The 17,646-nt window shown below is 36.3% G+C and overlaps 1 protein-coding gene across 1 annotated transcript in view; it reads right to left on the bottom strand.

The window, feature by feature from the left end:
• MALRD1 (MAM and LDL receptor class A domain containing 1) overlaps window positions 1-17,646 on the bottom strand; it is a 567,689-nt gene that overhangs the window by 398,951 nt on the left and 151,092 nt on the right. The window contains exon 19 of the mRNA XM_060121258.1: window positions 879-966. Coding sequence (XP_059977241.1) covers window positions 879-966 — 88 coding nt within the window. The remainder of the gene's footprint in view (window positions 1-878; window positions 967-17,646) is intronic.

The following is a 17,646-nucleotide window of genomic DNA, read 5'->3' as shown; positions in this document are numbered from 1 at the left end:
TCTGATTATGTCTGGGGAGAGGCTGGTACTCCTCTGACCAATAACGCTACACTGTGATGGACCAGGGCTGCAGGTTAAGTTTTCAGCACTTGAAAGTGCTCTCCACATGGATTATTGTGATTGATTTTTAAATTATCCAGCCTCTGATCACTCTAGGAAGGAGACTGTGCTTTCTCTTGTCATGCAATTAAAGAGTCTACAACCTCAGTCCCAGGAGTTTGAATTTCAGCCCTTTTAGATCATTATGCACTGCCTAGAATGAGTTTCCCCTGGGGTGTGTTTGTTTTAGGTTATTTTCCCTAGTTATCTTTGAGATGCCTAGTACATCTAAGTTTGGATGTTGAGTAGGTGGTTAGTATCTAAGTCAGGAGTTCAGGTGAAAGGTTGAGGATGGAGATATAAATCTGGAAGATATGTATTAGATTTTTAATGGAAAGAAGTCCATAACTTGGAAGGGAAATGGCTGGCAACAATCCTTAGGAATATTTAAAGTGCAGCCCGAGAGTAAAACATCACTGAAGGTACCTGAGAGGTTATTAAAGTCTCCAAAACAATGTGATTATAAGGCAACCAATTCTGTTCTTATAACCCCCCAAATATGATGGAATTACAGTTTAACTTCAGACACGATTTCCTAATATTTTGCATATGATAAGACACAAACACAACTGATTCAAACCTCTTTACTATGTTTGCAAAGATTTTAGACTAATTACTAGAAAAGATTCACAACCTTTTCCAGGGTTAATAGATTAGTAGAATAGAATAGAACTGAGAGTATTTTTGAATATTTCTGGAAATGAAATATTGATTTCCTTGGCAGTTGTTTCAAGTAAACAGGTTTGAAAAAACTCATATACTAAAATATCCTTCCTTACCAGGGTAGAGGGTGCAGTCCATAAATGACAAATCATCAATTGCAATGTCTCCAGTGAAGCCATCTCCCACTGAAGCTTCCACTGAAATCTAAGAACAATATAAGAAATTTGTTAATACTGTGAAGGAAATTAATTTCTGGAAACTCATGGTTGAAAAGGAATTCAGAATTTACCTAAAGAAAACTCTCTTCTGAACCATTAAAAACATAGTTTGCAAAAGTCTCCATAAGTAGGTATCTTGTCTCTACCTGAATACTTCCAGTAATAGGAAGCTCCACACCATACTGGGCCCATTAAATCCATGAAGCCCATTCTGTTTCTGGTGAGTATTGATTTTTTGAAATTTCAGCATATCAGATTGATATCTACTTCCTTTTAACTTTCAACCATTAATTCCAGACTGGTCCTGCTTTTTTCTGAGCCTTTAAGTATCTGAAGGCAAACTACGGAATCTTTTCCCACCATTGCCCCAGTAGTTCAGCTGTTTCCAAGGTTAAACCTCTTCATCCTTCAAGAAACCAAATTTGTTGCCAGAGGTACTCCCTACAATGCACATTTTGAAGAGCTTTAAAACTTTTCTCCCGTCGACCTTATTCTGTAACATTTTATGGAACTGGCTAATCGTTATTAGATCTCCTTCAGAACCTCATTAATCACAGTGAACTCAGATGACATTGGTGCTTACAGGAGCTGCAGTTCCACTGAAACTCCAGTAAAATGTGAAATACTGACAAACCACTATAGTATACGGCAGATTGTGATTAGGACTGAGACTTACTATAATAGAATTAATCATGATGAATTATTTTAATACTCATGCAAATATGCTGCATACTTACTAGGAATCCTGCTATAATTTAATAATGAAGAACATTAAGCAAACTCAAACTTAAAAACCACATTCCTTTTTTCCACTATTACATGAATATATGTTTCTGTTCCATTTTTCCTCACAAATGCTATATGTGGAAGTTGAAATTTTATTTCATTTTTCAAATTCTATCCTCCATTAAAAGTTGTTTCATACATTATTTATTCCTAATTAAAGAAGATAATTAAAAGGTCAAATTACTGACCTTAAGCCTCTTGACACCTTCCACCAACTTTCTAGGTTTTCTTGAGAACTACCAGAATTTTCTCCTTTATTTGTCACTGAGGAAATGACTCAATTTGGGAAAGGTTTATTCATTTAATTAATGGGCAAATATAGTTCACCTAATACTGCCTGGGGAACACGCAGTCTCCTACTGCTTTAAAATGGGTCACCGCAAATATAAAATGCACCCTTCTTTTCACCACCAGCATGATTAAAAGAAATAAGCAGAGAAAACACAAAAAGAATACTCAGTACAAAATCATACAATTATTCTAATAAACAAAAAGCCAGCAGTCAGAATTTGGCAGAACATACTGTAATAAAATATCTTCTGTTTTATAGGGAAAAAAGACTGCAGTTGGGTGAACAATAGGGAAAAGGTGTAAGCAAGGACTGATTAATAACTAATACACTAATTAATTACAAATACATTCTTTGGATCAATATTTGTCTATCCCAATACAATACAGGACATGGTAATAAAAAGCTCAGAAGATGCAAGAAAAAGGAAAAACTAGGATAAATAAAAATAAACACTACCAACGTGACTACACTGCTCATGATTATCTTAGTTTATTCATGAGAAGGGATAGAAAATTGATATAAAAGAATCTCAAGTCTATGAAAAGCATACCTGTACATATGAATATCTGTAAGCTAACTTTAGGGATATATACACATACATAGCTCCATTTGAGTGTGTAGGTGGACTTAACTGTTCCAAAGCATTCCTTTTGTTGTCTTTATATGGTCACAAGTTAAAGAATTGGCCATTTGTGAAAGTTACAAATTTTCTCATTTATGGTCTACACCAGGTGAGCAGCATTTCTGAGTGGATGTTGTCTGCACAAGGAGTATTTGTATTGGAGTTTACTTCATATTACATGATAAGCATTTTGATATTGCTCCTACTAGCATTCATTGCCAAAAGGAAGACATGGAAATAATCCAAGGCAGTGACAGTTGGGTCTTGTTCTAAGACACAATTTAATTACAATTTTTTACCAAAATATCTTCAATTTTCTAGTCTCTAAATGGTAGCATTCTTCAGAAAGAGTGAACAATAATTTCAAGCTGAGATACTAAAAAAATGTCAATTTACATATATAACTGCAATCTCAGCCTCTTTTGAATATTTAATTAAGCCAGCCATTAAAAAAAAGCCTACCTGATAACATATCACATCTTGAGAAAAAGTTATGAATGCTGAAGTTCAATTTTACTTCTGTCCTGTATTTAATTTAGTCTTGCAAAAAGTTTTGCAAATTACCCTAAGAAACTAGTCACAAAAAAAGAGCAAACCCAAGTGTGTCTATTCTGGAAAATCCACTTTCATTTTTGGTGTTTTTCCAATAAATGGAAGGGTATTAAAACACTAATGTTATTGTATGTGAGGCAGTACTGCCACTCTAGACACTAGGGACGCCAAATTTTACTCTTAAGTTTCATTAGCACCTTACTGAATGACTTAAAGGGCAACTGAAAATTCCAGTTTGGTCTGAATGACCTGCATTATCTGCAGAGGCCAATTCTACTTACATTAGAACTACTACTGCCGTGGAAGTTTTCTAAAGTAATCCAGCTATTCTAAGTTGTTCTTCTCATGGGCTGGTACATGCTCCAAATAAAGATGGAGTGGCCTTGTCAACTACCTTGGAAATATTAGGTCTAATATAACCAAAGACTATAATATAAATAAGGCTCTAAAGACTTAACAGATTTTTTTTCTATATTTAGAAAACTTTGAATTATTCATCAAAATATTTAAATGATATGAAAACTATTATCATACATATGTAAGACAGAATTTAATCATAATTTTTACCAAAATATCTTCGATTTCCTAACATATATATAATTAACACACACATATATATACACACTTATAAATAAAATAGTCTCTATTAACTCATAAGAAAGAAAAATGGAATTGACTCAGCCTGCCACCTAGTTTTACCAACCTGTGTTTGGAAAAAAATATGAAATTCCAGCATAATATACCAATTTTTAATATAACACATCTTCAGAAAGACTTGAAAGAAAGGAATTGTTGTTTAAAATGTATAAAAAGCATGTATCCCATGTGGAGCAACTGGAACTCCAATGCATTACTGATGGGAATCCAAAATGGTACAGCCACTTTGGAAAATGGTTTGGCAGAGATAAACCCATGCACTTATGGTCAATTAATCTATGACAAAAGAGGTAAAGACAGTTTCTTCAATAAGTGGTACTGGAAAACTGGAGAGCTACATATAAAAGAATGAAATCACAACATTCTCTAACTCCCTATATAAACTCAAAATGGATTAAGGACCTAAATCTAAGACCAGAAACCATAAAACTCCTAGAGGAAAATATAGGCAGAACACTCTTCGACAAAAAATCGTAGCAATATTTTTTTTGGATCTGTCTCCTAAAACAAAGACAATAAAAAAATAAACAAATGGGACCTAATTAAACTTAAAAGCTTTTGAAAGCAAAGGAAACCACGGACAAGATGAAAAGACAACCTACTGAATGGGAGAAAATATTTGCAAATGATGTGACCTATCACGGGTTAATATCCAACGTATATGAACAGCTCATACAACTCAACAACAGTAAAACAAATAACCCAATTTAAAAATGGGCAGAAGAACTGAAGTTTTCAAAGAGGAAATGCAGATGGCCAACAGGCACATGAAAAGATGCTCAACATCACTAAGCATGAGGAAAATGCAAATCGAAACCACAATGAGATATCACCTCATACCTGTCAGAATGGCTATCATCAAAAAGAACACAAATAAATGCTGGTGAGGACGCAATGAAAAGGGAACCGTCCTACACTGTTTGTGGGAAAGTAAATTGGTGCAGTCACTGTGGGAAACAGTATGGAGGTTTCTCAAAAAACTAAAAATAGAACTACCATACGACCCAGCAATTCCATTCCTGGGTATATATCTGGAAAAAAAAATACTGTATTTCTTCTTCGCTAATGCCAGGCTTTACAATATATGGATTGCTGAGAATTTTTTTTCTTTGAGTGTCTACTTTGGTATTGTGCCAACTGTTTCCTTGGTTACCAAGTAGGAAAAAAGTCTGGAGTTTCTCACCATCAACGACAGAAGAGACTAAATGGTGATGACCCAATTCCCATGAGTTTAGTTTAACCCGAAGAGTGCTTTCAAGTAGAATAGTTTGCCAAGTACTTTTAAAGTAGGATATTTCACAAGAAGATACTGCCTGTAGTTGCCACAATCCCCATTACTCCCTATCACACCTAACTCTAAGGCGAGTGTCAGTGGCCATTAATTATTTTACACCTGAACTACTTCTCTTAATTCACATCCCTTGCTTCCAGGGGCACTTGGGTTTGCAATTCCTTTTGCATACTAGTTAGGTCAGAAACCATGTAGGGTCTGAGACTTTACCCTACTCGCAAGCTAACGTCAGCCTGCCACTGTTTCATATACATTTACTGACAGAAGACACGAGATCCTTGATTTACAGAGATAGCAAAACTCATCAGCCAGAGAAATATCTTCCACCGGTTCCCCACTTCCCACAGGGAAACATAAGTGCCAGATGTTTCCCTGCATGAGTAATGGGTTGCACCATAGAAGAAGAGCCCCAACACTAGGGATTTCTAGCTGTTATAGGTTGCTGGCACAACTGAGGGACAGGGAGGAGGAAGAGGAGGAGGTGAAGCAAGAGGGAAGGAAGGAAGGGAGGGTGGGGGGGAGGGAGACGCAAGCGGGAAGAGATATGGGAATATATGTATGTATATAACTGATTCATTTTGTTGTGAAGCTGAAGCTAACACACCATTGTAAAGCAATTATACTCCAATAAAGATGTTAAAAAAAAAAAAAAAAGAGGGAAGGAAGGGGAGGGGCAGTAGGTAGGTAAATTACTCCAGAATGTAAGCAAATGTCTCAGGGTAGACTCCATGCAATACATCCTTTGCTCAGAAGCTGAATAATGCAGGACACAAGAAATGCATGGAGAACCGTCTCCCAATGGGGAAGCTGGACAGTGCTACACTGCTGATATATTTAATTTGTAGGAGTCTGATGATCCCTTCATGTATGTGTAAACTGAAACGTTTATCTAAATTCAGCCTCCTTTCCTCTTATACCTCATTTTATACTATTCTGAACTGAATGAGTGTAACTTGTTAGAGTCTCTCAGAGATGGCCACTCAGCTGCTGTTAGCCCAGGTCCTTTTCCACCGACAAGATCTTTTCCCATCAGAGCTTCTGCTATATTAAGAGTAGAGATTGTTTTTTTTTTAAATAAATTTATTTATTTATTTTTGGCTGCGTTGGGTCTTCATTGCTGCACGTGGGCTTTTCACTAGTTGCGGCAAGTGGGGGCTACTCTTTGTTGCGGTGCACAGGCTTCTCAATGTGGTGGCTTCTCTTGTTGCAGGGCATGGGCTCGAGGTGTGCGGGCTCAGTAGTTGCAGCATGCAGGCTCTAGAGAGCAGGACTAAGAGCACAGGCTCAGTAGTTGTGGCGCATGGGCTTAGTTGCTCCACAGCATGTGGGATCTTCCCGGACCAGGGATCGAACCATTGTCCCCTACACTGGCACGCAGATTCTTAACCACTGCGCCACCAGGGAAGTCTGAGAGTAGAGATTTAAAAGAAGGAAAAAAAAATCAAGGAGGGAAGGATGTGGTTGAAGAAATAAGGTCACTGAAAATTTCATTCAGGTTTCTTTATTTAGACAGAATTTTGTTATTCATCTTGAATGAAAGAAACCTAAAAAAATTATCTCTGAGTTATTCAGGTCATATTAGATTGATTTGCTTTCCACGGTTTTAAAGGGTTGGCAAGTCACAAAGATTATGTCTGCTACTTTTTTCTCTAAGCCATTTTAGATGTACAGGAAGGGCCAAAATTTGGGTGAGTTTTTCCCCCTCAAATTCTTCACAGTGCCTTTGTGGAACTTGCCTAAGTGGATTTTAAAAGGGATAAATGTTAAAAAAAAGAAAAAGGGATAAATGTTGATCAATTTGAAATTAATTTGCTACGTGAAACTCTACAAACTCACATGTTATTTTAAAGCTTCTTCCAAGGACTCATATAGCACATAACCCATTTCACATCTCATCTATTATGTGATGAAGACAAATAAATAGTTCTCAATTTCCCTAGTTCTAAGAATTTATACGGAACCTATTTGATTGGAGGTTACAAAGATACATTTAATTGAAAAAAGCCTGATCAATATTAGAGAGAGAAAAGGGATGCACATTTAAAATTATTGACTTAGAAGTTTGGAAAACTGTGTTTTTATTATTTTAAAATGATGCAATATGATATAATAGGATTTTTTTAACTTCTTTATTAGAGTATAATTGCTTTACAAAAGTGTGTTACTTTCTGCTTTATAACAAAGTGAATCAGTTATACATATACATATGTCCCCATATTTCTTCCCTCTTGCATCTCCCTCCCTCCCACCCTCCCTATCCCACCCCTCTAGGTGGTCACAAAGCACTGAGCTGATCTCCCTGTGCTATGCGGCTGCTTCCCACTAGCTATCTATTTTACGTTTGGTAGTGTATATATGTCCATGCCACTCTCTCACTTCGTCCCAACTTACCCTTCCCCCTCCCCGTATCCTCAAGTCCATTCTCTAGTAGGTCTGCATCTTTATTCCCATCTTGCCCCTAGGTTCTTCTGACCATTTTCTTTTCTTTTTTTTTAGATTCCATATACATGTATTAGCATATGGTATTAGTTCTTCTCTTTCTGAATTACTTCACTTTGTATGACAGCCTGTAGGTCCATCCACCTCACTACAAATAACAGTTTCATTCTTTTCATGGTTGAGTAATACTCCATTGTATATATGTGCCACATCTTTATACATTCATCTGTTGATGGACACTTAGGTTGCTTCCATGTCCTGGCTATTGTAAATACAGCTGCAATGAACATTTTTGGTACATGACTCTTTTTGAATTATGGTTTTCTCAGGGTATATGCCCAGTAGTTGGATTGCTGGGTTGTATGGTAGTTCTATTTTTAGTTTTTTAAGGAACCTCCATACTGCTTTCCATAGTGGCTGTATCAATTTAAATTCCCACCAACAGTGCAAGAGGGTTCCCTTTTCTCCACACCCTCTCCAGCATTTATTGTTTGTAAATTTTTTGATGATGGCCATTCTGACTGGTGTGAGATGATATCGCATTGTAGTTTTGATTTGCATTTCTCTAATGATTAATGATGTTGAGCATTCTTTCACGTGTTTGTTGGCAATCTATATATCTTCTTTGGAGAAATGTCTATTTAGGTCTTCTGCCCATTTTTGGATTGGGTTGTTTGGTTTTTTGATGTTGAGCTGCATATGTTCCTTGTACGTTTTGGAGATTAACTCTTTGTCAGTTGCTTCATTTGCAAATATTTCCTCCCATTCTGAGGGTTGTCTTTTTGTCTTGTTTATGGTTTCTTTTGCTGTGCAAAAGCTTTTAAGTTTCATTAGGTCCCATTTGTTTATTTTTGTTCTTATTTCCATTTCACTAGAATGTGGGTCAAAAAGGATCTTGCTGTGATTTATATCATAGAGTGTTCTGCCTATGTTTTCCTCTAAGAGTTTGATGGTGTCTGGCTTTACATTTAGGTCTTTAATCCATTTTGAGTTTATTTTTGTGTATGGTGTTAGGGAGTGTCCTAATTTCATTCTTCTACATGTAGTTATCCAGTTTTCCCCACACCACTTATTGAAGAGGCTGTCCTTTCTCCAGTGTATATTCGTGCCTCCTTTATCAAAGATAAGGTGACCATATGTGCATGGGGTTATCTCTGGGCTTTCTATCCTGTTCCATTGATCTATATTTCTATTTTTGTGCCAGTGCCATACTGTCTTGATTACTGTAGCTTTGTAGTATAGTCTGAAGACAGGGAGCCTGATTCCTATAGCTCCATTTTTCTTTCTCAAGATTGCTTTGGCTATTCGAGGTCTTTTGTGTTTCCATACAAATTGTGAAATTTTTTGTTCTAGTTCCATGAAAAATGCCAGTGGTAGTTTGATAGGGATTGCATTGAATCAGCTATCTTCTATTAACTACATTTAAGTTGGTGTTTTTAAATACAGTTTAAGAGAGAAAATAGGCCTCTTGATGCCATTTAAGAGAGAAACTTGAATGAATAGTCACACTTACAGTACATCTCCAGGTATTTTTAAAATAAATTCAGACATGAAATAACTGTGACACCTAATTTAGATATCATTTAATATTTCCTAAACTTGTCTTACCATCAGAATCACCAAGGGTTTTTATTAAAAATGCAGGTTCTTAGGACTCTCCTCTGGGGCTTCTGATATAGTACATGTAAAGATTGAGAATCTGTATTTTTTTTTAAATGCTCCAGGTGGTTCTGATAATTAGGAACATTTGAGAACTACTAGTCTAATCCTAATGTTGTGTTTGAAAGGATAAAGTGGATTCCTAGAGAAATAAAATCCCTCGCTAGATAACTTAGACACTTTACACATACATACACACACACACACACACACACACACACACACACACGCTTTAGAGATAAAAAGTATTCTACCTAATAACTGAGATAAGACATAGTATATGAATGCGTCTTAAACCAGATTCTGTCTACTCAGTGCTACCAGGAGAACGTCATTACGCACAGATTTGTTTCTCAAAAGGAAAAGTTTGTTGTCTTTTTCCTAAACTCTGGAGATCTTTAGTTTTATCTTGTAGCCTCCTGTATATCAACTGAAGCCTTGAGAGAAAATTATTTTCAATTTTGATACGCCCTCTCTTTCTACTTCCTAAGAATCTATTCCTCTAGGTGTCTACCATCACCTCTTCTATACCTAAAAATAATACCGCATCTCACAGTGAGCTCTCAGCACTCAGGCTTATGCAGAATATAAGCCTCCTTTAATGGCAATATTTCAATGTTGAAAGAATATTAAAACTAGCACAATATGCAAGCCACTTAGTACAGACTTCATTTAAACCTGCTTCTCGTCTCCAGGATTTTAAAAGGTATGCTGGGCAATGCTGCAAGTTCACGGATAGAAATCAACAGTTACCCTAATGCAATGAAAATCAGTTGAGATACCATCCTCACTGCCCTGTCCTCACTGTCCTGGTTCAGTGGGGCCTCTGCAGGAGGTACAGACAGGCATGCACAGGACAGGGACAGCTGTCCTTGTTCTTAACTCACACCCAAGGACACAACGTTTTCAACAGGTGTTAAAGAGACCAAGACACAAAACCATTAGTCTACTTTTTTTCTGGTAGGTAGATGAACTTTGCAATAAGTAAGTCTCAAAGTAAATCTAAAATCTAAATATACATATAAAACAGTTTGCTTTCTGAATTGCACGTTGACATATCTGCTGGTTCTGTAGAAAATGCAAGTAAGCAACGGCCTTTAAAAACAAAAGTCATGAGCCCTGAAGCCCTCCTAATTTTGAATCCCATGGAAACCAAAGTTTCACCTCTCACTAATCTCTTAAAAATTAATTTTACATAAAATTATCTAAGTAAGCAAGGGAAGGTAAGGCACCTGAGGAAGCAGTGAATAGAGGAATAAATGTAGTAAGTCATGTGTACAAATGTCATGGTGTGATGTGGTAATACAAAAATCAATATCACCTAACATCTTAAACCTTGGGTTAAAGAGACTATTCTTTAAAAACTAGACAGTTTTGGACAGAGTTTTAGATAGGAGAATGGAAAGTCATACCATACAGATTATTAAAAGTGTTTCCTTTGGCGTAATTTGAGGATAGGACATTCACTTCCATATAATTCATAAGAATCTGAGAGTTAAAAATAAGGTTGCCCTGTCAAACCCTCACTTTCATGCTCTTTTGCATCTCCTCCATCCTTGTGTGAGTGACCTCTTTTCAGCCTCTTCCGTTAAGCCTTCGGAAAACATATATTTTGTTTTCACCTCATCAGAAAACCATTACTTCGCATCCTAGCCTTCTGAGTCGGCAGAAGACCATTTGTATTCCAAGCTTGTTTTTAGTATGTATTCCTAAACCTAGATGATTGGGAAGAGTTGATACAATTCCCAATATACCTTTCAGTTAATAATCAGTGTGATCTGTCTACAGGGTAAGAGAAAAAAGGCCTGAAAGTGTTTTCTAATTATGCAGCCTTTTAAACAAACCTAAACAAATCATAATGCTTGGAAATATTCAGAAGTTATGTTCAAATTGGTAATTGGTTATGTGGCAACATGAGAAAAACAAAAACAAAACAAAGAATCATGTCTAAGGATGACATACAATTTCTAAGATCAACAACAACAATAATCCTATTTCTTTTATAATATTGAAAGAATATAATGATCTTGTGGAATCCATAGTGGCATGTTGTAAAGATCAGGGTTCAACAAAGTCATCAAGTTTTTTTTCTTTAATTGGAAGCTTCATTAAAAAAAAAAGTTTGTTTTCTCAATTGGAACACAGCCATACCAATTTTTTTTCTCTCAATTTTTTTTTTAAGTCTCTAAGTTGCCTTTATTCTACCATGACTCTGTTGAGTAGAGCAACTCTATGGCTCATGGTGCCTAAAATATTTACTACCTTGCTCTTGACGAGAAAAGTTTGCAAACCCCTGGTATAGATTAAAACTGTTTTGACTGTCAGAATCAATAACAATCGAATGGTCCTTTCACAGCCTTTCATTTTTTAAGTAAATAATTTAAAAATATCTTAAATCACTTAATCCTGAATAATTTAGGCTAAACTGTTTTGAACTTGCCTTTTTTCGAAAACTTATTTCCTTTCTATCAAAGTTAAAAAGTTGTGTGTTCAATTTAGATCCAAAACCAGAAAAAAACTGTGTTAGGAATATTTGTAGATGCTCTCAATTTTAAAAGTCTTAGATAAACTTTTGAAATGCAAAATATATTTTATGTACTCTACTCTTAGGTATAACCTTGGGTGAGCCCTTCTTTTAGGTGAAGCTTACAAAAAGGAAAGGCATAACCGTGATAAGATTTTAAAGTATTTTTAAAAATTATAGCTTAACCTGTAAAGCCAGATTTTCTATATAGTAACCTTCCATTTTATGTGCTTTTGGTGGTTTTAGAGGCAGGAGTCTAGGTTTTGGAGATATAAATAGAATATCAATGTATTTTACCTAATATAAGGTTAAATACTGAAAGGACATATGATGAGAAGTTAACTCAGGAAGAAAGAATGAGGGGCAGAGTGAAACATGGAAGGAAGCAAGGCTGCTTATAAGGATCACTTATCAAGTTGGCTATCACTGTGATGCAACCTAATGGGCCTTTTGAGGAGCTCTATGGAATAGTCTAAGAACCATCAATCTGGGAGGAGGGAAGGGCTTCATCCCCTACTGGTCATGGGTGAGCCCCCAGGGCATGAACTTCCCCACACTTCGGGGCTGCACCTGCAGGAATATCCCACCTCTTAAGTGACAGAAGCCCGTGGGTTGTGGGCAGGCCCAGGCAAGTGTTGTCCTATCACACCTGCACCAAGTGGTCCAAGCCCGAGGTGGAAGCCTGCACAGAACTGTTACAGCAAGAGCTAAAGTAAAAAGGTGGGGCTGAGAGAGTGAGAAGTGGTGCCCAGGTGTCCTTAAGTGGGAACTGGGAAATTTTTTCCTTTGTATTATAAGAGATGCAGATGTGCATCTTTCAAGAATATCTCCATACATTAAGTACTATTTAAGTACAATGATGAGTCACCTAATTCTGCTCTTTGGTTTTCCCACTTTAAACACCCTCCCTGGACGAATCAATCCTCTATTTTCAACCACTACTGATATGTTGATTATCCCAAACCTCCCTTCAATCCATACTTCCCTAAACTTCAGACTGTTTTTCTTTTTTCCCCCAACCACTGGCTGAGCCCTTCTACTTTGACGTCCCTCAAAGTTTTAAAATGTCTTTAAACAACTCATCTTTCTCCCTAAAACTCCCTCTCTCTCACCCTCTGTTCTATATTTCAACAGATGGCTCTTGTTGTTGTTCCCACCAGAATCATGAATTACTTTTGATTACTCCTCATCATTCACACCACACATGCAAGCCTCAGTGGCATTACTTTCTAAATATTTCTTGAATCCTTTTCATTCCATCTGTACTAGCTTATATTCCTAGCTTAGGCCCCGGTTGCCTCCTACCTAAACTAAACTGTATATATATATATATATATATATTTTTTTTTAATTTTATTATCAGTTTTTTAATGGTAAGCCCTACTTCAAACATGTTCTTCAAACATCACTAACAGAGTGATGTATCTAGAAGTCACTTAGGATTGTTTCACTTAACTGATTAAAACCTCAGTGGTGCCCATCAGCTCTAGGTCAATGTACTCATTCGTGACCATGACAAATGAGTCATTCCCTGACCTGGCTTCTGTCTACCTTTCTCTGCCTCAAACTTTATGCACCATGAATTATACATCAGCACAGCGGTTCTTCACAGCAGCATGCTGCTTCTCGTCTGTGTGTATCTGCATAGGTTCCTGTGACTCCTTACTCCTGACCCCCAGCCCCAACATGGGCTATTGCCTATAGACACTGTAAGACCTAAGTCATCCAACACCTTCCTGGATATCACCATACCCAGGTCAGATGTCTTTAAAAAAAAATCATTTTTATTGTAATTATTTGCTTGAGTTTCTCACTTTGTCCCCTTTAGAATGTATGCTCCATGAGGACGATGACCATCTACTATTTGTGTCTGTATCGACACCAAGTGGCACAGGGCCTAGGGCAATGGAGGGCCTGATATCAGTGAACAAATGATAAATCAACAGACATGAACGAGCACTTTAGAAAAAAAGTTAAATTTTACAGAAGGAGATTATGCTCGAAAGTTCATTCTGCTGTTTATGTTCCATTTCTATCAGGAAATTATTTCATTATTTACTTTCAGTATATAATAAAATAGAGAGAGAGAAACGAATGGTCATCTCTAAAATATACAATAGTAGAGCTGCTGCTATTAGTAGAACTTGAATTATCTGAAAGTAAAAACATAAACTATGATCTTAAATGCACTTTAGGGGCTCAAAAATAATTGAAATTCACGGTAGCTTAATAAAAGTTTAGGAAAGCTTTTTTAATATATGATAAACCTAAATTTTAGTTTCTTAAGAAGGATTTTTTGTGACTCTCATAACATGCAAGAAGAATTGTAGAGTTCAGTCAATTGTGAAAAAGTGGAATTTATAGAATTTTATAATTAGAAACAACTTATAGATTATTTCATTATTCTGATGAGAAATTAGGTAATTAGAAGATTAAGTAACATCCATAAAGTCACTAGGTCCCTTAATGGAAAATTTAATCTTTAGAAACCAGGTATTTTAATTCCTGGTTTGAGGTTATTTCCATTTTAACACATTGTTTCCCCAGTATTTTTAAAAATTAAAGTTGGGAAATTATATTTGTCTTACATGTACAGCAAAATATATCAAACTCAGCATAACAGCATAACTAATATGTATATCTATTAAAAACAAAATGAGAAAATTCCATATAAAAACCATCTCAAAATAATTGAACATAACTAATCGGGTAATCTAACAGGAAAAGCTCTAACAAAGGTATTTTATCCCTGAAAAGGGAACAAATTGAAAAAAATAAGATAAATTCTTTGTAAACATGATGGAATATAAGCTGATTCATCTTAATCCAAAGCTTCAATTTGAAGCAAATTGACTTTCAAGTTATTCTCATTTTTCGTTACAATCTCGTTTTTCATTACATTAGACTATGCTTCATATTAACTATAATCAATTTTTCATCCTAACACGTGATGAAAATACAAAGGGTCACCATGCTGGCAATAAGTAGGAAGAATATTTGTTTCTAGCTAAATTCTTTTAGTTTCTTGGAGAGTTTTTTTTAATATAACGGTCTTATTCGAACACAATGATTCTTCTTCATCCTCACAGAACTGGGGTCTGTGAGGAAAAATAAGCAGCAGCTTAAAGATGACAAAGCGTTAAAGATAAGGTGCTACTAACTAAAACTGCAGGGGGACAAGCAGACTGCCTGAACCATTTAACTCTATCCTTATAACAATGAAAAAGCAAGAGGGAAGAGAGTGGGAGTCACATATTCATTCATTTTTGGATATTGACAAGACTGTATTCACTGAAATTCATCTTCATGCTTGCATATGTGCTTTTAATTCTGGCTGATACAGCAAAAATTACAAGAAATCCATCCCTGTTTTTCAGGTAACTATAATCTAAGGGCTAATATTAGACTGATAATTTATATCAAACTTTTATCCATAACAGAATATTTTAGCTACCTGTTGTCTGCATAAACACCCATTTCACTCTGTGCAAAAAGGCAGACAATCATGTCACTTTGCTCTGGTTTGAGTCCAAGAGGACTTTTGCTTTAAAGGCAATTTATGTTAGTATTTAAGAACTTGAACTGGGGCCACTCTGCAATCTTAAAAACCTGGTTCTGCTACTCAATGTCTTCAAGTTCCTTTATTTTGACTTCATTTTAGACTTACAGAAAAGATGCAAAAGTAACACAAAAAGTCCCCTTATGTCCTTCACCCTACTTCTAATGTTTACATTTTACTGAACAATCCTATTTTCTCCAGGAAAGAATAGAACCCTCCCCTTAGTGTTCTGGGGAGATTATAGAAAGATAATATACAAAACACAGCACCTGGCACATAGAATGTTAAGTTAATATTAGCCATGGTTAATTATTTTGTTTTATATCTACATGGGTAAAGCTGTGGTAGAAATGGAGAAGCTCCACGATTTGGCTTTGGGCTTCTGTGACTAATTAGGGTTACGGCCAGAACTCATGGAAATAGGTCTCAGGGCAGATTCCCTTTAAAGCAGATATGAGACAGAGATTTGGGTACAGACATTTTCCTGGGGAACTCACGTGGAACCAACAGCTGGAGGGGGAGTCAGGGAGGAAGGGCCGAGTGGAGGGAGCAGTTGAGCTGTGATGCAGTCACAAGAGAGGCCTCAGCCAGCCCAACAGGGAGCCCAGGAACTGGGACAGTCCTTCAGAGTTGTCCTCCATTGAGGCAAGAGTACTGAGCTTTTAGGCCCGCATTGACCATACTGCAGATACGGGCTGTCTTCAAGGGGAGGCATCCCCTTGGCAAGTCAACTCTCTTGAATGCAATTTCTAGAGAGAGAATCAGCTGAGAGGCATTAGCTGCCCGCAGTCCCAGCAGCTCGGGGAGGAGCACTTCGGTCCCGAGAAGCTTTGTGTGGACAGAGCTAATTCATGGCCAGTGAATCAAAACTACTCATCTATTCTGTTTGGTGACAGATACTGAAAAGTTAAATTAAAATCTATATATTAACACTCAAAGTCTGTTTGAACATTTGCCTTTTACTACATTTTGCTTTTGTTTTCTTTTGTTTAGGAACCTCTAGAGAGCAATCATTATTAATATAACATGGAGGTATACGGAGTTAGGGAAAAAGAGAAGCTAATTCTCTCCCCCTTCCCAGGACTCAGACTGATCAAGATGCTCAGCGTCCTGCACCTTGGCAGCATTCACAGATGCCACCACCTTTGGACTGAATATAGGCAGACCTTCTGTCAGTGGGCAGTAGCAGTCCTGGGAGTATGTCAGGAAATTTTGTGAATAGTGACTATAAAGGTTGGATCTGTTACAGAGTACTGCGTAGAGTTCCCTATGCTATACAGTAGGTCCTTATTAGTAATGGCCTATATAGGGAAAGAATTTTAAAAAGAGTGGATATATGTATATGTGGAATAGATTCACATTGCTGTACACCTGAAACTAACACAACACTGTACATCAACTATACCCCAACAAAAATTTTAAAAATAAATAATAACAATGTTTAATAATATAAAGTTAAAATAGTATTATTAAATATGCATAGTATTAAGTAATAGTAGATATCAAGCTCAATTTCCTGATCCTAACCTTAATGTAAATGCTTAAACTTTTCTGTACAGTTGTTAACAACTATTTAATGAAAATTAATTAATTTATGCATGAACAATTTTATTCTACAGGACAGCATCATCTTGAGAATATCATGTCAAGTTTTTTTGAAAATTATCAGAATTATTTACATTTTATCCTTCTTATTTTGCATATACATATGGCTATAATAAGCAGTTTGTATTATACACCTTAAGTAATAAACTTAATCAAAAAAATAAAATAAAGGTTGGATCTAGATATTTACAACAAAGTGAATGACATGTGGGAACTACAGACAAAAGCTGGGTTTTTATTTTTATTTTTTGTTATGTGAGGACAAAAAAATGTAGGCAGTATTGAGGGGGAGAGAAAAAGACCTGCTTTGATGCAGGTGGAAACTACTGATCCAGAGGATAAATCTGGATTACCCGCCATAATGCAAGTCAAGCTAGAGGCATGAAAGACAAAGATAAGGCCATAATTATTAGAATAGACACCAGTCGGAACCATGAAAACACCACACCTAGAGAGGCTGGGAAAGTCCTGAAAGGAGTCACTTTTTGCTAAAGCTAATTAATGAAATGGAACCCAAGGAAGCATTACTGAGATAAATCCCATTTGGTCACGATATATTATCCTTTTGTTAATAATGGTGAAATTAATTTGCTAAAATTGTGTTAAGAACGTCAAATCTAAATTCATAACAGATACTGATCTGTCATTTTCTTCTCTTGTGACATTTCTGATTTTGGTAT

Source organism: Lagenorhynchus albirostris, chromosome 1 (assembly GCF_949774975.1).
Source record: "Lagenorhynchus albirostris chromosome 1, mLagAlb1.1, whole genome shotgun sequence".
NCBI classification, from domain to species: Eukaryota; Metazoa; Chordata; class Mammalia; order Artiodactyla; family Delphinidae; genus Lagenorhynchus; species Lagenorhynchus albirostris.
This window is presented reverse-complemented; position numbering and strand designations above follow the sequence as displayed.